At 41.3% G+C, this 22,888-nt stretch overlaps 1 protein-coding gene across 13 annotated transcripts in view; it reads right to left on the bottom strand.

Annotated features, from left to right (window-relative positions):
- The window catches only part of LOC110954165 (microtubule-associated protein 4), a 178,409-nt gene continuing 155,521 nt past the window's right edge, over nucleotides 1-22,888 (bottom strand). For 8 of the 13 annotated variants that reach the window (XM_051940808.1, XM_051940802.1, XM_051940804.1 and 5 more), the window contains 8 exons: nucleotides 20,951-21,116; nucleotides 20,765-20,827; nucleotides 16,128-16,420; nucleotides 13,087-13,134; nucleotides 11,268-11,360; nucleotides 10,497-10,578; nucleotides 8,834-8,946; nucleotides 1-4,193 (listed from right to left, as the gene is read on the bottom strand). In XM_051940808.1, coding sequence (XP_051796768.1) covers nucleotides 3,906-4,193; nucleotides 8,834-8,946; nucleotides 10,497-10,578; nucleotides 11,268-11,360; nucleotides 13,087-13,134; nucleotides 16,128-16,420; nucleotides 20,765-20,827; nucleotides 20,951-21,116 — 1,146 coding nt within the window. In that variant the 3' untranslated portion in view covers nucleotides 1-3,905. The other 5 variants (XM_051940805.1, XM_051940803.1, XM_051940801.1 and 2 more) reach the window with 5 other exon arrangements.

Genomic DNA, 22,888 nt, shown 5'->3' on the forward strand with positions numbered 1-22,888 from the left:
TGAGAGTTTTAGTCCAATTTATTTCATGTTTAATAATCACATCACTAATTAACAAGTAATCACAATAAACACTTTTTCCAAACCGAAAAATAAAATTCAAATTAATGAAAAAAACACACAAAAAACAATAAGGAGGTTCTGCAAATGACATAATAAATCTACCTAACATATCCCATTGTTGTTTCTCAGCATGCTCTGCAGGTGCAGCAGGCGTTGGTTAGCTAGAGTTACACTTGCATGTCTGTATGAGTGTGGTAGGAGTAGATGAAGCTCTACAGTGCTCCACCAGGTTTCTGAGGAGCATCTACTACACAAGCCAAACCTGACAGCTACAGTTCGTCTTCTTAACCTCAAACAAAGAGTGTTAGGCCCCCTCTGAGGCAGGTTGCTGCTCTTTGAAAAGCAGTACTCCCAAATGACAGGCCTCTTATCTGCAACTAGGGCCTGCTTCAACAATTCCCTGTGTCACTGTGAGACACAGCATCATGTAATTCAGGTACGTTAGCTTCTTTCCCACTCAGCTTTATTCTCTCATCATAGGTCACCAAATACTTGTCGAAAAGTTTTCCAGCTAATCAGAACATTATTTCCATCTCTTAAGACTGGGCTTGTGGCATGATTTAATCGTGTGCACAACAGATTCTGTTAAGTGTCTTAATTAACGAACAGCTCTATATTTCCTGATCAGCATTTCTAAATGAAGCTGCTGCTGTTACAGCACTTTAAATATAATCAGTTTGTGTGAGATTTGAAGAGTTGGGGTTTCATCCTGCATAAATGTGTTGGTGAATCTGGCTGCTGCAGATCAGACGTATAACCCCTTCAGACCCAGAGAGCACAACCACCACGAGGCTACAGGAACACAACCATAAATACATATACAAAAGTGTTGCGTCTTTAGTACAATATATCTCAAAAGACATTCTTTCACTTCAGTGGCCCCTTTCTAATGAAAAAGGCAAACTTTTTCAATTTGTCATACTAATAGTCAAATAATAGCCATAACGGTCATGATAAAACCTCCCCTTAAAACCATTAATTTAAAACCCCCCTGCTCACCACCCTCCACTGTTGTTGTTGTCCTTAGTTTAGTCCTTGTACTTTAGGGCCATAAAGAGTGCATCAGCAATAATGTATTTATATACATCCATGTGCAATCTCATAAGTAGTGGTCAGTAAAAACTCTAGGGTCAAAGCCAAGCTGCAATTTAGTTGAGGACAGGCACGAGGAAGAATTTAGCTTGAAGACACACACAAAGACTATCGATGCTCTTTTAGCAACACTCCAACATCTGCATGAGAAACACTCCCACTTTGCAAAGACAGTCATTAGAAATCATTGCCCTTTTCTGCCAGACAAAACAGCCTTTTGTTCAAGGAGATTCCAGTGTGATCAACATAATGACTGAGTTGGTTAACAGTGAAAAAGAAGGCAGTTTATTGCTTAGTTTATGTCATGTGTTAACTCATTAACCATGAAATCAATTCGGATCATTTATTCATAAAGGGTTAATTTTCTAGTTAAACACCAGCACTCCATCACAGTCAACCCTCTGATCTAGTAAAGCATTAAGGTGCAGTTTAGTTTCATCAAAATTTTTCTACGGATCATTAGTAAGGTCCGATTTATTTGAAAAAAACTCAAGTGTTTTTGTTGTTTTAATGTTATCTCCAGAGGGGGATTGTAAAGCTGTAAATATAAAATCCAATAAATTGTTTTTTTTCTCTCCTATGAAGTTATATTCCTGACTTTGTTTTAGAAATGAACTTCTGTTTTACACTGATTTTGTAACACGAGAGGAACTGGCAGTATCCCGTTTTATCTTGTGTTAGAAGTAATTCTGTGAATCATTAGTACTTTTATTTTTGAAAACTGTATAGCACATATCCAACATCTTTGATCAGGTGGTTCCTGATCAATAAGTGAAGAACACAGAGCTCCTTAGCATCTTTCAGACCACTCTCTGTATTTTTCACTGTCACCACTCTCTTGTGTTTTGACAAAGCAACAAGCAGCTGCTCTGAGTGGAAAATGCTCTGATGAACCCACAGCAGACAGTCAGCAGCTGGCTGGAGGACACACTGGAATAAGTCGCAGCTAAAGCTATTCTTCTAAGGAGATGGACCAGGCAGAAACACAGAGTGAAAAACGACCACAATTAATTTGACAGAGCTGATGATTACTGTAGCTGATAAATTATGGGGATAATACTTTACTAAAAAAATTCTAAAAAACCATCCTGTAAGCAGTAGATCTCAGTGTGTCTGGACCATAGAGTCAGTGAATACAAACTTGCACCTACATCGAAGCTGTGGAATCAGTACTAAAAAGCCAAACTACAGCTATTCTACACTCCTTTCTTTTGTCCATTTCCATTAAAAGTCCGCCGTCTAAGACTGCCCCAGAGATATACATATAAGACCAAACCACAACATTTTGAGTCATAATGCACTTTCAGCTCTGGGCATGATATTCTGTTATCTGGTCATGCATTATAAAGGCAATTTGAGGCAACAGTCGAATACATTGCTACAAGAGAAGAGGACAAAGCCACGTCATGTTCCAAAGTCAACACTCCAACAAGAACACACAGTACTAGAGATGTTTCTGGACTCAGCTGAAGCTTTAATCAGCATGCTACCATGACCCTCATAGAAACACCTGAAATGGGACAAAACCATGACTACACACAACTACCAGGACAGCTGGATTTACAGAACTCCTTAAAACAGCAATACCAGGTTGCTCCTAGGATTTCACTTCCCTGTTTTGTCAACTGCGATATTCGCGCTCTGAGCAGTTTGAGGCTTGATTCTGTTCCCCTCATGTTGTTTTCAGGTAAGAAGGACAGGAGGCACATATGAGACACACAGCTCCTTCCACTTCACAGACATTTCTCATCTGCAGCTTCTAAACATCCTCCTCATCTCACTTGAAGCTTCTCTACGTCACTAAACTCCTCCTATTGCAGCTCAAAGGCTTTCAGGTCTTTTGCTTTCTTACCATAAAAGAAAAACTCTTCAGATGCTTCTGTTTCACACCACTGGACACACCTTCTCCTCAGCATCCTCCCTCCATCTGCATCTCATCTCCTTCTTCACTGCGTGTCTTGGTTTATAAAAACCTGTGCGTGTTTCTAAGATTTTCTGAGTGCTATCGGAAAAAAAAAGACCGGCCCACTGTATTGCTCATACAGGAAGACATACAATAAATAAATACAACCTTGTTTTCAAATCAAGGAACTTAGAGGAAAGAAAGAAGAAAACTTGAGGGAAATGGAAAATAAGATCCGAACAGAATAACAAAGCTCATTTTTACACAATTTTTTCACTCAAACACATCATTACAAACACAGAGAATAAAGAGTTAAGAGCCTAAATGGGTCAAACAGCCTAATGTTGTCTACCTTTTTGTTTGTCAACTTGTATATGGTGTGTAATGGTGAAGACGGAGGAGGTGATGATGATGTGGACACTGAACTACTATGACGTCACTGAAGCAGAGAGCGAGTGGTTACTGGGAACAAACGGCCCGTACAGTCACAAGGAGAGGAGAAACTATGAAGTGAGAGGTGAGTCAGGTTTCCACGCTGTTTGGTTGACAAATGAAGTGATTGCTGCTGTTGTTGGGGATGTGGAGGTGAGAAGATGTGGGGTCAGAGAGTCCACCACCAGGCTATGGGTAAAGAGATCCAAGTAAAACTCAATGATTCCTGGCTGGGAGAAACCACAACCATCTCTCATTGCCCTTCACACAGATTCTCACTGAGGCCTAAGCATCGTCTGTACAGTCACTTCAGCCAGATAGAGGAGGTGCTGATGATGGCGTTTAATGATGACAGGATGATTGAGAACTTTGCAACAACAGATTTAAGGTAAAAGGGGTTTCTAGGGGGCCAGAAAGGTCAAGATCCCCTTCCAGAGCTGCTGCCGTCCCCCTGGACCTCCACCTGAAGATGCAGCAAGGAGGGGGCGGAGGGGGAGCAGACACAGCCGGCAGAGGTCAGAGACTCAATGAGGGAGGTGCTGCGAGGAGTCGGGTGGTGGTTTTGGTTGTGGTGGTGGTGCAGAGAATAGGTGGAACCGTGTGGGCGGGGGCTGTTGTCCTGGGTGGCTGGCCAGGTGATGATGTCAGCGCCGTGGTCCGTGCGAGAGCGAGCATTCTCGCGGAAGTTGAGCTTGAAAGACTCAATCTGCAGCAGAAAGGTTGGGAGAAGGACAGGGGGGAGGGGAGGGAGGGAGAAACAAAAAATAGAGTCAGGAGAAGGTGGGGAGGGGAGGCGATGATGTTCAGGGGGAGGTTGGAGATGAGGAGGGCAGAGGGATAGTAGAATTAGATGCCTGCAAGATAAGAAGTCAAAAGATGATGGTGTGATCAGGAGCTTTGGACTGCAGACATGAATACAGCACAGAGATATTCAAAAACATGAAGCAGTCAGTTTGTCTCAGTTCAGGAGAGAGAATACAGCGTTAGTTCATTTATTATAGTGTATGCTGTGTTCCAGATGTTTCCTCGACTCGTCCTGTCTGACTCCTACTGAGTGAGAATCAAACCCACAGACTGACAACATGAAGCTGGAACACACACACACTTACTTGTCTCTGGGATGCATGAGTCCAGAGCCTGGGGCTCTCGGAGGCCTTCACTATCACAGGGAGCCCCATCCTTCAGCCCATTCTCCTGGGCAGTGGGGGCCCCAGCCTGCCCCGGCTCAGGGCCTGGGGCCGGAGCTGGGCTGCCACTTGGGGGAGTCCAACTCCCCTCTGTTGTCTCCTGGACCCCCTCAGCCTAGAAACACATAGCAGGGCGTGTCAATCGGTGGAGATGGGGATGAACAACCTGGCTCCAAATCTGTCACTCTAGAACTACTCCTGCTATACGGAGATTTAGTAATTCAGGTTTTCAGATGTTTGGTCATTACAAGAATCTAACACAGATAAAAAAAGATCTGGAGCCAGACTATGGTGGAGAGAGATGGAATCACAAAATGTAACAAATGAAGCATAAAACACAAAAAAACAGCTCATGCCCGATGAATGCAATGATAGAAAACAAATAGAAAAGTCAAACACATTACACAGTACAGGGTGGGCTATACGTTTCCATACATAGGAAAAAGTATAATGTATATTTTTTTTATGTTTCAGATACCTTAGAAGATGCGTTTGACGCTATCTTTGGGGGCACTTGAAGGCCATTGTGGTGTCAGGAGAAGATACGAGACATAAATCCTCTCAAGGAGTGTATCACCAACGCCATTACAAGCAGAACTTCAACTATGCTAATCCAAGTTCATCAACAGCGGAAAACACATATTAATATGTGTTTTCAAAACAACGGTAATCATATAGAGCACATTATATAAATAAAAACGGTCATGCAACATAAAATATTTATTTTTCCTATGTATGGAAACTTATGGCCCACCCTGTAGAAAACAGCTGATATAAAGTGAAACGTGCAGAACCAGAAAACCTTAAACACATCTGAAAAGATGCTTCAGTGTCACTAATTCAGTGTAAAGCGACTGTAAGAGCCGCTGTTTCCGATAAAACAGGTCAGAATGAAACCAGGAGAATTCACAGTCAAAGAGGCCTGAATGGATTTACACTCAATAAGAACATCTTAAACATCTCTCAGAGAGAAAGCAGGAACCATATTCTACATTTTAATCCCATGTAAATACCTCAATGAAGGAAAGAACCAAAGGAGTTCGTCACTTTTTTTTTTTTTTTTTTTTTTTAATTTAAACAAAAAGGTAATTTCCTAAAACAGCAGACCAGTGTACCGTTCTGAAAATGTTCCTTAAAATAACTATTTAAAGCAGTGGATGGATCCACATTGTGTTCTGGTGAGTAATTGGAGCAGCAGGATGGTGTGTGTGGAATTAAACCAGGATACGATGAGGGAACACGGCATAGTGCAAGAAAAGTCTAACAGCACTTTTAGGAGGATCTTATTGTTCATCTTATTTTATTCATCTTAATGAGGCACCGCTGCTCTGAGTTAGAGACACTGGACACTAGGGCTGGACCCGAATATTCGTTCGCTACGGCGGTATCCGGATATTAATTTTGGTATCCGAATATTCGGCCCGGCGTTACTGTCTTCCCTCTGCCTTCGGCCCACATCGGCTCATATCAGCTCATCCCGTCGTGTGATCACATAAACATATACACATATGTCTATGTGATCACCCCCTCCCCCCCAGACGAAAATAGGAATATTCGGAGTTTGTCTCTTCCCTTCGCCTTCGGCCCACTTCGACTCATCCCGCCGTGTTCGGCTCATCTCAGCTCATCCATTCGTGTTTGTTACCACCACCCGAATGGCCAGGTTACTGCCGACTCTGACGTCATGCTTCACTTCGTTGCATAAACACAAGACAAGATGCTGAAGACCTCTGCTGTTTGGGAATTCTTTAGTTCAACTGAAGACAAAACGAAGGCAGTGTGCAAAATTTGCGTCTGGGAGACCAGACGAATGGATCCGAATATTCGGGCCGTCTCTGGCGCCGCAGCAATTAAAAGAATAAGATGACGGCAGTAAATGTGTGGGTTTTTAGCATAAAGAGGCTATTACAAAGCTCTGCAAATGAAGTCTAAAAATAAACTCTCAGACAGGCGACTATTTTGTGAGTGCTATTCTTAGCAGTGATGACTGCATGCAACAGAATACAAATGAGGATGAGAGTGACGGATGTGATCATGCAGGTGTCATGACACAGATGGGCTGCCGTAGGCTGAGGGGATAGGTGACATCATCATTATCGAATCAATTAGTTTGCATGACCATCTCACACCATTATCCATCCCATAATTATGCAACTTCTATATATTTGTGTATTTCAGAAATCCAAATGGTCCATAGTGTTCTGTATCAAACATGGAGGGCTGCATCTGCTGCTATTCTGGCTGCTTTATCCGTATCGCTGATCTTTTCCACTTGGCTGTCTGAATGTGTGGGATAGAGGTGAGCTGATCGTGTCCTGCAGGGAGCATCTGCATGATCTCATAAGAGGAGGACTAAAGGTCAGAAGAAAGGGAGCTGATTACAGGTGGAGGGTTTGAGCTGTTTCTGGCTGATGAAAAGTTGCAGATATCATCTGTGATTGTAGCTTGAAGGCAACCAGCACCTTCTAGATGTCATTATGAACACAGTGGTGGAACAAGACGAGCATGAAAAGCCTGAGACTGTTTTCTCCTCTTACACAGATCCTCATATGACACATTTTAGATATTAACATGAAGACACAGGAAATGAAGGAACAGCAACAGCGTCCATCAGACAACCACCGTCTGTGAGAGCTCCACTCAACAGATTCATGCTGAGATGATTTTTATTCTCAGAAAGGAAAGTGATTTAGACCCATACCTGAATGTTTGCTGCTGTTTTAGCCACATTTCTAGACAGTTCAGTCTGTGCATTATATGCACAACAAGAACCACTTTCAAGCTCCTGCAGTCATTAAACTGAACAAGGACAACATTTACACTACCGTTAAAGCGTTTGGGGTTACTTAGAAAGGTTCCTTATTTTGAAAGAAAAGCAATATTTTCTCAATGAAGATAACAGTAAATGAACGATAAATCCAGTGTAGACATTGCTAATGGGGTAAATGACTATTCTAGCTGGAAACGGCTGATTTTTCATGGAATATCTCCATAGGGGTACAGTGGAACATTTCCAGCAACCATCACTCCTGTGTTCTAATGCTACATTGTGTTAGCTAATGCTGTTGAAAGGCTAATTGATGATTAGAAAACCTTTGTGCAGTTATGTTAGCACATGAATAAAAGTGACAGTTTTCGTCTGGGCGACCCCAGAGTTTTGAAGAATAGTGTACGTACACAGAACTGTTCCAGTAATAACTTAGAACCAAGCAGAGAAGCAGTGTGGGAAGTTTTCAATTCCATGCACCTGACATAAAAAATTCGCTGCAAAATACCTCCTCCATTTGACCAAACACTGTATCCTCTGATTTAGATCATTTACTATTATTTTAGTAAGGTTCGTGTTGGTGCAGAGCATGGAGACCCATTCACAGAAAGAGCTCTAACTGGTTCCAACAATGAAACTTTGAAGCCTGACATGGACAACATACATGCTGCTTCTCTGTCTTTCAATAGACATCACTGGTTATTATGTGACATCATGAAGATACATTCACAGACAATATCAGTTAATTCAAGTTAAACACAGACTTCGCTTATCAAGTGTACATGCACAGCAGGAAACAATGATCCTGGGTGGATTGTTTGGCGCCGGTCAGGCAGATCTGATTAAAATATCCCATACAGTCTGTGAGTGAAACACATTCTATAAATACTACGTTAGGATGTTTCATAAAAACGTGCTATTGGCTCATTTAGTTGTGTCTATTTCATATTGTCAGACACACTTAATTGATCTTAAATAAAGTTTTCAGGGCCTTTGAAAAGATGAGCAGCCAGACATGTTTTATAGTCATAGCACGGAATTCAGTACTGGAATACTTTCATCTGAACACACCGGCTCAGATGTATTTTATGTGTTAAATGACAAGGATTAGTCACGCAACACACACTTCATTGTCATCATGACCAACTCCAGTAGGAGCATGGAGGAAAAACTATCACAAAACTGCAATCAACATTGGATACAACTCTCCAGCTTTTAAAATGTGCTTCATAATGACAGTAAGCAGGAAGTGTATCTGAATTCCCATTTGCTAACGGACTGTGGAATCTGCACTGAGATTGGCTGGCTGAAAAACAGATGTTGAGCAGATCTCAGCTTCAGTACACAGGACAAAGTAGAGTTACTTCTAGTCAGACTGTGTGATAATCTCACCTTGATGTTTCCTCCACCAGGAGAATGGCTCACATTGTCCATAGAGCCCACTTTGGACTGAGCCTTTTCCCTGAAGCTCATTTTGTGGGATTCGATCTTCACATCGCCACCCCCTGCAGGACATAAGGAATCAGTTTTAAGATTGTATATACAGGGATGAGAATGAGAAAAAATATTTTCAGCTGAAAATTGCGGCCCCCAGACGAGTCCAGGACAATTTAATATATATCAATCTGGTCCAAAATTATTTCTAAATGTCATGGTGATAGGGACTATGCTCTCAGTTCGCTAACATTACTAGCAGTGTAGGTAAATCAAATGGCTAACATAACTATGTAAAATAAATTAAGTTACCTTTCTCAATATTCTCTTCCTCTCACCTCACCAAGAAGTCAAATAATATTTCTGAGAATTCATTCTCAATGCAGAGTCACACACATGAGAGAGATTGTACTACAGTCAATGTTCTCTTCCTCTCAACTAACCAATAAGTCAAATAATATTTGAGATTTCATTCTTAATTAATAGTCACACACATGAAAGATTATACTCCAGTCAATGTTTCTGAGATTTTATAGCCACACACACACACATCTACACATTGTTCCAACTAACATATTTACAAGCTGCATCATTCTGTTCAAATGCACTCATGGTTCATTGCAAAGATTTCTTTTTCCTCTTTGCAGCCAATTGGATCAGTTTCTCTGCAGCTTTTCTCTTTTCTGACTTATTGTGTGACAGTCTTTCCATCTTTGCTGCTTGCTCCTGTCCTCTCTTCTCCTGTGCCCTGCCAACAGCCTTCTCCTGTTGCAGACGAAGGGCTTGTTACGATGCAAGGGTCTAGGCACGCTCGGCAGGGAGGGAGGCGGGCTGAAAGGTTGTCTATCAAATCACTCTGCAGCAATTGGGTAGGTATACAACCAATCAGCGCAACGAATAGGCTGACGTATCCTGTCAGAATCGTCGCGCCTCTGTCGTCAGTTACACCCGCCTTCTGACTCTACACTTCATGGTGATTCGATTACAGTACTGTACATGACTGCTCTCACTGAGTGGCGGCTAGCATTCAGCGCGGTGGATATTAGCAGCCGTTCGATATTACGACTCGCCGACCATAAACATACCTCACCCCCCCAAAAAAATGTTGTCCTCGAATTTAGACGATTCACAAGAATGACCCTGGCAATGATAAAATCCGCGGAAAATTCTTATCCCTGTATATATCATGGTAGAGACTGCGATTTGGTAGAATTGGAGTTTCTACCAGTAGAGATTGCGATTGGAGTCTCTACCATTAGAAACTCCAATCCTACCAGTACAGATTTGTCAGGGCTAAGGTTCGACTTTTAAGGTTAGGGTCAGGGGTCAGGGCAGGGGTTAGATTAAAAGGTCAGGGTCAGTTAAGGTTAGGGTCAGGGGTCAGATTTAAAGTTCCAACTCTACTGGTAGAGACTCCAATCGCAATCTCTACTGGTGGAAACTCCAATTCTACCAAATCGCAGTCTCTACCCTGACATATACATGAACAGACACAAGCTTGCATGGTCAGGAGCAGCTGATAGAGGAGAACAGATTTCACACCACCCCTCTTTTACTGAAGAGCAGTTGGTCAGAGCTCATGTAATTACATGGTATCTTAATCCATCCTTTCCAAGCTCACCAGGCTTGTGCTTGATGTTGTCCTTGGAGCCACACTTTGATGTCACCTTGCTCAAATCCACCTTCTTGTTCAGTATCTGCACCTGTTCAAAGTCACAAAAGGTTTTCTATCAAGAGTTAAGATAAATGCTGAGCTGGGGTTTAAACATAATGATTTGTAATTCATTTTAAAAAACATAAACCCCAATTACAACCGTTACAAAAACTGTGATCTCAGTGAAAACAGTAAAGAATCTTGTGGCATCCATCATATGGGGCAGTTACCAAACGCTGGTTGCAGAGAACTATGCATTTTATTGAAGTGAACTTCTTTAGAACTGAAGACAAGAAAACACTAGAAGAAGCAGCTCAGGACAGGATAGCATCATTTCAGGACACCAGAAATCCCAAACTGGCCCCAGTCAGGGTGTTTGTGTCCTCATAGAGCTGGACAGAGGCCAGTGGAGTGGGTTTGCTTGACTACTAGGATTTAGTAAGTTAGTGACAGGCAGGACAACACAGGAAGAGTTTCAAGAAGCAGGGGACTGAAGCGGCTCTAGGAAAGGAACATTCAGCTTGCTAGCATGCTGTCCAATGTCTCACTACTTCCCTCCATTTCCAGGAGTCCAGTGAGAGCAGCACAGCGTTGCTGTTCCGTTCTGGAGTTTGATTTGTTATCTTTTTCCATTTGATTAACATCAATTAAGAGATGAAAATCACGGTAGCTCTGTTCTTCTGTCAGATTGCTGGACTAACTGGCCAGAGCTCTGATTGAGGGCCAGACAGTACTTACATTCCCTCCACCAGGAACATGCTTCATATTGTCCTTGGAGCCCAAGCGTGACGTGACGTGGCTGAAGTCCAGCTTTTTGGAGACTATCTGAACCTACATGGACACAGCATAGCAGCAAGATGGGAGAGGAGAACAGAGAGGGGTGAGGAGGGGAGGGATGACAGGAGAGATGGAGGAGGAGAGGAGGAGAGAAGAGGAGAGGAGAGGAGAGGAGAGGAGAGGAGAGGAGAGGAGAGAAGAGAAGAGAAGAGAAGAGAAGAGAAGAGAAGAGAGAATGGACAGGAAATGAGGAGTGTGGAGGAGAAGAAGTCACCATTGCAGGTTGGGTTAGAAAGGAAAGGACAGGAGGAGGGAGCAAGGTTCCTGGGCAACTTGACTACTAATAAGGTGAACCTGCAGTGAAGCTGTCTGAAATGGTAAATACTGCATGTTGTGACAGAAATAAAAAGGGACTGTGAGGTATTTAAATGACGTTGTATCCAACCGTAGGGAAGAGGAAAGTAGAAGCTACTGAAGGCCACACAGAGCCAGTTTTACAAAACATGCAACACAACATATAAACACCTGTCTTCAATCAGAAGAATGCTGGAGACCCTTAGAAAACGTAGAACATGGAAACAAAATGGTTTGTTAGCATACTAGGACTAAACACAGACTGACATTATGACAGGTTAGCCTGCTAGAGCTAGCACATATTCTTTTTTCCTCTTCTTGACCAATCAGCAGGATCGACAAGTTCAGAGACAAGAGCACGACCCATGGTTCCACCAGTAAATACCACCTTACTGGTCTGCCGCAGTGTGAAATGAGACACCCTAATGATAATAATATTAATACAAAAACACACATCAAGGTGATGATTTTAAGATGAGTTTTGGTTGATATTCCAGATGAAACTGGACATCAACCATAATTATTCGTTGAAAATTCAACGATTATCTTTGTTTGCACGGTTTCTAAGGATAACCTGTGGGAGGGTTTTGGTGTTCAGAGGGTTATGTTGTGATATTGTTGGGTTTGTACATGCAGAATAATTTTATAAGTGTATACTGCAGTACCATTAAGTTAGACACAGTGTTCAATGACTTTAATAATCAACTTAGTGATATTTTTGATGTAGCCTGTAGGAAACTACAGGCTACATCTTTGTTTTACCAGAATGATGTCCTTTAGAGTTTTACATCTGAACAGAGATATTATGAACCCTAGAAGTGGCAGAGACGTAGGTTTCTCCAATCTGACGTTACCAAATAACCAGAACCAGCAGCTGTCCTGAATGGCTCCAGCTAAATGAAGTGGAACTAGGGTAGATGTAGGGTAAGGATGGTCTTAGGTAGAGTTACAGTCAGCTGTCTGTGATTCTAATACCATTTGTCACAGCTGAAGGAAACACCAACACTCAAGGCTGAATCCCAAACCAGCACAGATGAGCCTCTATAAGCTCAGGTCAAAGGTATTACCTTTAGGGCTTAATGTGTGTTAATTAACTATGAGAACTGATGTCTCCGTCAAAACCACCCAACTTGCAGACAAACGCTTCGCTCATGCAGTTGTAATGTATTCTCTGGTGGTATTACCATGAATCCATGTTGAGAATGGGAGTGACTGCTGTGGTAAAACATAGCGACCAAGTGTTTGAACCATGTGTAGATAGATAGAAGATATCATAAGTGCTTTGTCAAGGTAGCTTCCAGTCTGGCTTTATAATTCACTTTATAAAAACAAAGAAAAAACATGAGAAGTGGTGAAAAGAAAACAGTAAATAAATCAACATAGACGGAAACGTGAGATGTGGTGGGGGTGGAAGGATTGAACTCACTCTGGTTTCTTTGGAGGCGACGCCCCTGTTCTGAGAGGCAGATGACACCTGGGGAGACAAGCCCACCTGGGTCAACGACAACACCTCAGAACAACACAGGAGAGGAGGCCGAAGAGTAAACAGGGCTTTGTATGGAGGGGATTAGTATGATAGAGAAGGAATTGCAGTGATATCCCTAAAAAGAAGTCCAACTGCCAAGCATTGCAGGGTCCTTAAAACACTGTCAGGGGATTTGACTGTTTGCAATACTGCAAATTAGTTGACGAACTTACGCCACTATAGCACCATGTCTACTATGGATTATGAACTAAATCTGTAGCAGGGGTTGATCTATCGTTATTTGCCATCTAAGAGATCAGGAACTGACACTTTAGCCAACATAACTTTACAGTAAAAATTAAAATCCTTGGAGTTTTCTCAAACAAAATTTGATTTAGACTGAAATTTCTGCTTAAAATAAGATTGGAGTCTTATTTGTCTGGAGTTTCTTTTTGTTTTGGTTGCAGGAAATGATGAAACCTTTTTATGCTTTTATCTGAAATGGATGGGACTGTAAAGGGGAAGGGGGTGATTCTCACGAACATGGTACAACTTTTAGCAAAATTGAAAAAACATTAATTACACAATTTTTCCACCTCTTTTTATAAAATAGGATCTCATGTCATTATTCAGTTTGAAATTAGAAACTATATTCACATTTTTTAGGTATTTTCAGACGTTTTTCTTGAGACTTTGAGGAAATAAATTCATTACCGTAACATGTTTTTAATTACGAAATATGAAAGAACAAAACTTTTTTTTGCCTTTTTTGACAACAAAGACTTTCTTGTGATCAAGGGTAGTGGGTACCACAAAAAATATCTATTACTAACAAATCATATTATTTTTGTACATTTATTTCATCTCCGTAACATGGAAACAATTTTTTACATCGATTTTCATTGTGTTTTTGTATATAAACATTGCACTGAAAAAACAATAACACAATAGTGAAAAGGCTTTTTCACATTTAATTAAAAGATTAGAAGTTATGAATAATTAATTAATGTAACTGTAAAAATTCATCAAAAAATGTACATTACGGTAATGAAAAAAAATGTAACGGTAATGAATAACAATGTTTCGGAAATGAACACTTCAAACTTAACTACTTTAACCCTTTAAGCTTCAGTCAATTCCAGCCGTTTTCAGTACAAAAAATCGCTAATATTCTATTTTTAAATTAAAAAAATGACGAAAAATACAGGGAATATTGGACGCACATGGCGAGGTGCATTTCCTTGAAAACGACCGATTCGTGGATTTTATACCGACTTCAGGACATGTTTTGGACAAAATAGTTTAGTGGCTTGTGTCGTCTGGATGTAAAAGGTTGGATTATGGCCGTTTTTTGTGGAATCTTTTTTTCTGTGTGTAATAATGAACCCGGAAATGTGAGTCGCGCTGTGTGCGTTGAAGCCGTGTATAGAGAATGGATGGATGAATATTTGTTTTTGTCGGACAAATGTGTTTTTCTCACCCGCTGTGGTAATCGCATCTGAAAGTGGTTTATACCGGCGGATTCATGAGAATCTAAGCTTTCCATCGGCGTATAGTGTTTGTATAATCGGGTTTGCAGCCGTCGGACATTCTTGAAATTCCTATGCAAATTAGTAGGTGTACCGCCGGCGGTACACCTACGACGCACTGAAGCATAAAGGGTTAACTTGTAAAATCTATTTATCTATTTATCTTAAGCTAATAACTTTTCTCCGGTAAGTCGCTGCCCTATTTTGCAAGACGACACTCCTCTGACTCTCTGACCTGCTGCCTGGATGCTGGACGTGACATCGAGCTGTGCTCTCGCGAGTAACGTCATATTAACCTGACATATCAAAGAGTAGATACTGAGAAAGACAATTATCCATAGTTTACCTTAGTACACACGAGTACCCGACACAATGCAGGACTCTGCTGTGAAGGTGGAGACGTGCGGTGGTGGTGTATTTGCGACAATAAAAACAGAAAGAAATTTGAAGGAGCGACGGCTATGATTTAGGAATGGTGGCCCGACACTGCTAAATGAATGTAGAGCAAACACTGGGATCCGAAGATCAACAGGACTCCAAATGAATACACGCAGGCCGGCGAGTGTCGGAGACTGACGGCTGGGACGCATATTTTGACAGACAAAAAATTAAGACGTTTTATTTTGATGTTACAAGATCACCATAATCTTCAAATTTAGAATTAAAATTTAAAAATTAGCAATCTAAAATAAAAGAAATTTTAATTAAATAGCCTACTGATTATTTATTTTCCAAAGCTACAGGGAGCCGCTACAGAGGGATAAAAGAGTCACATGCGGCTCCGAAGCCGCGGGTTGCTGACCCCTGAACTAGAACTATCTAACCAGTTAACATGGCAACAGAGTAGGAAGCACGAGCAGCCCAGTGGTCTTAAATCACCAGGTTAGTCAACTTGATCTGATCCATCCTTATAAAAGGATATTTCTGGTATAGTTCTCGCATAAATAAAGTGCTGTCTATCTGTCAGCTGAATGTTGGACTTCTTTGTAGCGATGTCCACCTGATCTCAAGTCTTGGAAGCTATTTTGGTGAGTTCAATGTTGTTAGAATTCAGAAAACAACAGGCAAAACTACAAAAGCAAGAACAAAATTGGCTCTGTGTTTGGGAAAGGAGTGTGATGATAATAGATGAACACCCAGAGGAAGAGATGGAAAAATAATGAAAGCTTTGACTGAAAACCAAGCAACAGAGCCAAAGACGGTGAAAGAGAAAACAAACAGAGACTGTATCAAGAGTAGCGTGAATGTGCAAAGGTGTGATTTATGCTAACAGGTGCACTAAGGTGCAGAGGTTATTCCATCAAGAAGTTGAGGAGAAATAGTGTGAAGAAGAACTACAGGGAACCACCAGAAGCGAGTGCAGCATGTTCAATTAGAGAACCTGCAGCCATGGTAGACGTTTTGTTAGATCAGAGTCCTTCAGAGTCAGACAAGACATGCCAGAGGAGTTAAATATGCAGATGGAGGACCTACCTTCCCTCCTCCAGGCTGGTGCTTCATGTTGTCCGTAGAGCCGATCTTAGAGCGGGCATTGCGGATGTCAGGGGTCGGTGCTGTGCTGGGGCGAGGCCTGGAGGTGGTGTTTGTGGTGGTAGCTGTGGTAGAAGAAGTGGTCCGAGGGGCGCGGGGCACCAAGGGCTTCTTCTCTGCTACTGTGGTGGAGGACGGTGTGGCTGGTTTGGATGCTGTGGGTCGAGTGCGAGAGGCGGTAGTGGTGGAAACGGCGCTGCGGGTGGTGGTGGTGGTCTTGGGCTTGGTGGAGTCAGCTGGAGGGAGAGAAGTCTAGTCAGAGTTTTATCGTTTGATTACCTCCCTTCAGGAAACTGGACATGTATAGAGTTCTTTCACTTTGCTTCTGACCAGCTCTCTTCTTGCATAGATGACCAGTTAAATACAAAAAGAAAATATCATTTTGCTTGGAAGAAGGGGCTAAAATTTCAGTGATAAATACATCTGAAGCTCAGTAAGAAACACATGTGTACCTGCTACGGGAAGGTTACAGTGAATCAATGTGAAACCACAACTTTTCATTTTCATATTCTTGCTTCTGAAGGACAAAGTTTTGTACTGTCTCTTCATGCTAAGAAAAACTAAGCTAATCATCCTCATGCACAGACTGGTATAAATTTACTCATGTGAGAAGTGTATTTCAGATAATTCAAATAATGAAAGTTACATTTTCAGGCAGATTCAGAATATTACAGCTGACATGACTGCTGGAAAGTCAATGCAAAGATGCAAAAACTGAAAGCAAAACAATTCAAATTAAAAAGGTTTCAGCTTGAGCAAAAATAAATCTTTCAGGCTCTTATTCATGAGTACAATACAGAGAAAAAAACAGCGGGCATGGTGGAAAATGAAGAGAAGAAATTAAGTTTAACTAACAGGTTGGTATGAAAACTGCTAGTGTGATACTGCTCCTGTGTATAGAGAGTGATGTCAGAAAATAGTAAATACTCAGGATGTTACAATGCAGAAACCAGCCACTTATTCAAATTAACCAAGAAGCATCATGTAGAAGAAGTAGACGTAGAATCAATAACCTTTGCTGGTGTGTAAACAGCAAATTAGCAAGTAAAACAAAGCTAAATTTAGTTGTTCACTTAACTTTGACTTTGTGAAGTGAAATGGGGACTGCTGCCTACTGTTGAAACACAGATCGTGAAGTGATCCTTAAAAATTATCCAAATACTTCTAAACTCCCTGAATGCTTATAAAAACTTTTTTTGTGACCAATTATTTTATTTTATTTTGTTTTCCATGAGAAAAAATGTACAAAGCCACTTATTTGTTCAACTGGAATATAAAGTATAGAACATAGAACATAGAGGTGAAATACCATCAAACCCTCCTGATAAATCCACTTTCTGATAACTAACTCAAGAAATCAAAAGTTTCAGGCCACTCAACAGAAATTACAGTAATGTGAACCCTTACATCAATACTAGAACATTTTTAACATTGAAGAACAAACTGCAAATTGACATACCCTTGAACATGGTTCCCATTCAACTTAAATGTCTTACAGACATACATTACTTAAAAAATAGGGTATTAAATGCATCAACAGAGGAGATTTGGAAATAATCAATATGTGAAAGAATAAATAACCAAACGTGCAGCTGAAAGGAAACATAAATAAATCGTCTCCACAATACAGTGTTTATAACTCCCAAATGCTTAAAAAAGAAAAAAACATTGTAAGAGAGAGAGATGGCCAATATTGTTCAAGTCATTGTCTTATCCAAATCTGTCTGTAAGGTCCATGAGGGAGAAAGAAATGGAGGGAGGGGGCAGCGATCGGGGCCGGGGGCAGTTAGAGGTTTTTAATGCACTTCAGGGCCTTTTTAGGATCATGCTTATAAAAATGTAACGTGAACTGGACTTACTTAGAACTAAAATTAGTAATAAACTGTCACTTTCACATGCACAAAAAGTAACAACACTGTCTGATGATGACATCCCAGAGAGATAAACAAAGAAAGAGCGTGAAAACAAACACCAGAAAGACATTGGAGTGAAACAGTGTGATAAAGCAGGTCAAAGACAAAAAAACAAAAAGGCCTCTTCATATTGTAATGTTGAACTCATTTTCTGAAGTTTTTTTGGGCCTTTTTTAAATACAGGACAGAGACAAGGAAACACATGGAGAAGAGTGGGGCAATGAGCTGTGGGTCGGACTCGAATCCACGACCGCTGTGTTGGACTACAGCTCCTGTTCATGCTGTTTATGCCTGAACTCTCACCAGTCTTTGACAAATTTTGAAAAATACACCAACAAGTCTGTGGTATTTTTACAGGTAACTGAGGGAATAACATTACCATCACCGTTTAAATCAGGGGTGTCAAACATGCAGCCTGCGGGCCAAAAGCGGTCCTCCAGAGGGTCCGATCCGGCCCTCAACGTGTAAAAATTCCAGAGAAGACATTAACTGCAGATTGTAAATTAGTAAAACTATAAATTTAAAATAATATCTACACCATGACAAGTTGCTTTGATCATAAAGTAAAATAGTAGATTGTTCATTGTTCTTTTGTCATTTTGTAATATTGTGTCTTGATTTTATTGCTTTTTTTAGTCTTGTTTTTTGTCTTATTTTTATTTTTATTATCTTATTTTTCGTTTGTCTCATGTCTTTGTCGTACTGTTTCTTGTTTTTGTCGTTTCGGGTTTATTTTTTGACCTGCTTGTTATTACAGTTTTTGGCATTTTGTGTTTCGCTTTATTCATTGTTTTTTGTCTCATTTTTGGCGTTTTGTGTCTTTTTTGTCTCGCTTGTATCATTTGTCCATTGTTTTTGTCGCATTTTTGTCATATTTTGTCTTGTTTTTTTGTCTTTTTTTTATCAATTTGATCATAAACTAAAATCCTATATCCTTCAGTTTCAGATAGCTGTGGCTAAATGCTGTGTTCCTGTGAACATTTTTGTACTAAAACAAAGGAAACATGCAGAGTTGTGGTTATTTATAGGTTGTTATGCTGTGATTTTACTGGTCCGGCCCACTGGAGATCAAACTATTCACTTGAAGTGCAGCGAATGCATATATTTAAATCTCCTCTGTGCATCAGTGAAGAGGTTTTAGCATCCTTTACTTCCTAAGGCCCACTGCACTGAGTCAGAGCAACATTTCCAATCTGTCATTTCACATTCTGCTATTCTCTCAGTCAGCTCTTTCTTTCCAGTGCTGAGGCGTGCTGAACCACCGTCCTGCTGTCAATCCTCTCTCAGAGCTTTTTCAAGCATCTCCGGCTTCTGTTAAGACATGTTTAATTGAGGAAATCCCTCCTCGCCTCCATGTTTCTCAAGACTAATTTGACTTTCTGTGTGAACCCTAGCAGATTAAACAACCTCAGGCTGCATCAGCAAGAGCCGCTAACTCCTGTCAACAGTAAGGGACAGTAATCCACAGGCTGCTGCCGTGGAGGTTTCTAACTCTCCAGAGCCTTTCAGCTAGAAAGCCCCACTCTGCCCAGCATTGTCACGGTTGGACAGTGTGTGTTGCAGTGTCACTCTGCTGCTGACAGCTCTTCTCATGCCAAAATGTAAACTAATCTGTCAACAGGAGGAGTAAAGCTGGAACTGGGTAGGAAGAGAGAGAGGAGGTATAAGAAGTTAGGAAAGGATTACAGGAGAGGAGGAGAGAAGAAGAAAGAGAACAGAAATATATGCAGAGCAGATGGACAAAGAAGGAGGGTAAGCATGTACACAATACTAGTACTAGTGCTAGTGCTATACTAGTACTAGTACTGATTATATCCATGACTATGTGAATACAAATTGAAAATCTTGACTGTATTCAAACTGGACTGGGCATTACTTTAATATTTCATTTTTACTGACTGGTCCTGACCACAGGATCATGTTGTAATACCTTTTTACCAGCTTCCTTTGTCCAAATGATCGCTGGAGAGAAAACTGTAATATCAAGTTGTAATAATTACACTGTAAATGAACAAATGATCTTCTAGCTATCCTCACAGCTAGAAGATCGCTGGTTCACATCCCGGCCCTCCCAGGATCTTTCGGCATAGAGTTACCATGTCCTCCCTGTACATGTGTGGGTTTTCACACCTTCACCCTCAGTCAGCTGGGACAGGCTCTGGTCCCCCATGACCCACATGAGGATTCAGCTGTGTCGATCATGGATGGACAGATGGATGGAAGTTGAAACTTATTTTTTAGCCTTATTGTCACAGATTTTATTTTCCATTAACTGCATTAACCCTTTTAACCCAAAACCTATCGAACAAATTTGAAAAGTTATCTTAAAGAAATTAAAATCAAACTGCAAAAAACAAATCCTTTTCTAATACATCTTTTGTAATTTTAGGCAAGGTGACCTTCAGTATTTCCTAATATTTATCAAACTTTACATTCTACAAAACAAATCCATGAAAGTGGAGGTAAAAATCTTCCCATTTCCGCTGTGTTTACTATAAAAACATGTTTAGTCTGGCTGGAATATGGAAGGTGTTCTCAGAACAGCAAACAGACAGTCACTGTTTTTCTAACTGCTTGTCAGAGAGCTCAGTAGATTTCTAATGCTCAGCCTGATAAGGACAAAAAAAACATTATTGAACAAGCAAAGATCCTGCAGCAGTGTGATACCTGTAGATGTCTTCAGAGTGCTGGGCTTCTTCTCCTCTCCGGGTTTGCTGTCGGTCTTCGAGGCTGAAACACAGAAACACAGAATGTCATCGTGTAAATGAACGCATTACAAAATACTCAGTGATCTGGAACATTACTCCTGTGATTCATCTAGAAATAAATACAATGAAAAAAACAGCTCCATACCCAGAGGCCTTCTGGCTGCAGCAGTGGTGGTGGTGCGAGTAGACGTGGTTGTACGCACTGATGTACTGGTTCTACTGGCTGCGGTGGTTCCATTTTTGGTGGCAGTGGTGGAGCCGGGTAGACTTGAGGCGGCCTTTGGCACCAGGGGCCGCTTCTCTATGGTCGCCTGTGAAGAGACACATTTAGAAAGAGGGAGATTTCAGCTGGGAAGAGAAAGAAAAGACTGGTGGATGTAGGTAAACAGCAGCAGAAATGAAACAAAACACAGAGCAGCCTTAAAGTGGATCATAACACAACTTCAGTGTGTGTGGCTGCTGCCATCTGCTCACTGACTTCACACTTGAATTCAGGTCAAAAATGTTGCGTGTAAGATGCAGATTGAATCAAAGGGCCTACGCAACAATTGCACATTTCATTCAGCAGCACGCTTCCCACCGTAATCCCTCGCATGATGCCACGCTCCACATACAGCTGAGCCTGAAACAGATCGGCCACGCTGAACTGAGTCACCCTGCTGCCCTGGGCACTGATGAACTAAATAAAGCTGCTAATTCAGTGGTTATTGTGTCAACCCGGCTGCATTTAAAGGGGCCTCAGACAGAGGGGGACAGAAGGCTGGTGAGTCTTTAGAGGGGAACAAAATGTACAGATTTAATTCACAGATTTCTACTTGTATGCCTAAAGCCATAGTAAAATTCTATTGATTTACAAACACAAAACTTCATTATCTGCAAAACACATGCTGCATGTGAGGGGTTTGAGTGTCCCTGTGATCCTGGGAGCTATGTTGTCTGGGGCAATATAGCCCCTGGTAGGGTCTCCCAAGGCAAATTGGTCCAAGAGGAGGGACCAGGCAAAGAGCGATTCTGAAAACCCTGATGACAGCACAGAAGACGAAAGCCGCTACCTCGCCCGGACTAGGGAAACCGGGGCCTCTCCCTGGAGCCAGGTCTGGGGGGGGGGCTCGTAAGAGTGCACCTAAGCCTCATTTCCACCAAGGGAACCGGATGAGAACCATTGGTTCAAGGTGACGGCTGGTGCGGGTCTCGTTCAAGTCTCGTGCTGCCGAAAATCCCGTTTGCTTTTCCACTGGCTATGAGCCGAGTTGCGGCAGCATCGTTGTATCACCGCAAGACGTCAGTACGTCACTGCATGCGTACCCGTTTCGCGAAGGTGGCGCAGCGTAAACATGGAGGTGCTGTTCCTGAGTTTTCCAGCCTGCAATGCGACCCAGACACAAATAATCTGGCTGTTAGTAGCTACTTATCTCTATAAGTAGCTACTTATCTCTATAAGTAGCTACTTATCGTAGTTACGAGTAAATGTGATTATGTTTGAGAAGACAGGTAACTGTCAGAGATGTTCTGATTCTTAACACTGAACGTGTTAGCGTTAGCTTAGCTTAGCTACTTTGCCTCAAATACGTTTGCATCCATTACATAGCGGTTAAACAACCGCAATAAATTGATGATAGTATCTATATTTACCTTTATAGATGATCTTAATTACGAGACAGAGGTCAGCTGTTGTCTGGGAACATCCGTCATCACGCTACTGGTGGGACACAACTGTACTGGATTTCAGCTGAAGGCTGTTGTTCTGTCCAAACTGTCATGAGACATTTTTATTGTGATATACCCTTCACTGCTGTTATCTTTTGTTTTAATACATTTTTTGAGATGAGGAAATCACTATTGCATGTTTCTACTTAAATGCCCTACTTTCATGATTTAATATCACCATAGTATTAATTTTTACAATTTCCATAAATTTCACTTGAAAGTTGAGTAACTTTTTGTGAGTAGTGTATGCAGACACGTCCCGTAAGCACACTTCAATAATATATCTGCTGCAGTAGTGCAGTTTATCTAGCTTGGTGTGACAGGTTGTAAGAAACAATATATGTTGCTGATATGTTTCAGATTGAAGTTTGCTTGA

The sequence above is a fragment of the Acanthochromis polyacanthus genome, chromosome 20 (genome assembly GCF_021347895.1).
Source record: "Acanthochromis polyacanthus isolate Apoly-LR-REF ecotype Palm Island chromosome 20, KAUST_Apoly_ChrSc, whole genome shotgun sequence".
NCBI classification, from domain to species: Eukaryota; Metazoa; Chordata; class Actinopteri; family Pomacentridae; genus Acanthochromis; species Acanthochromis polyacanthus.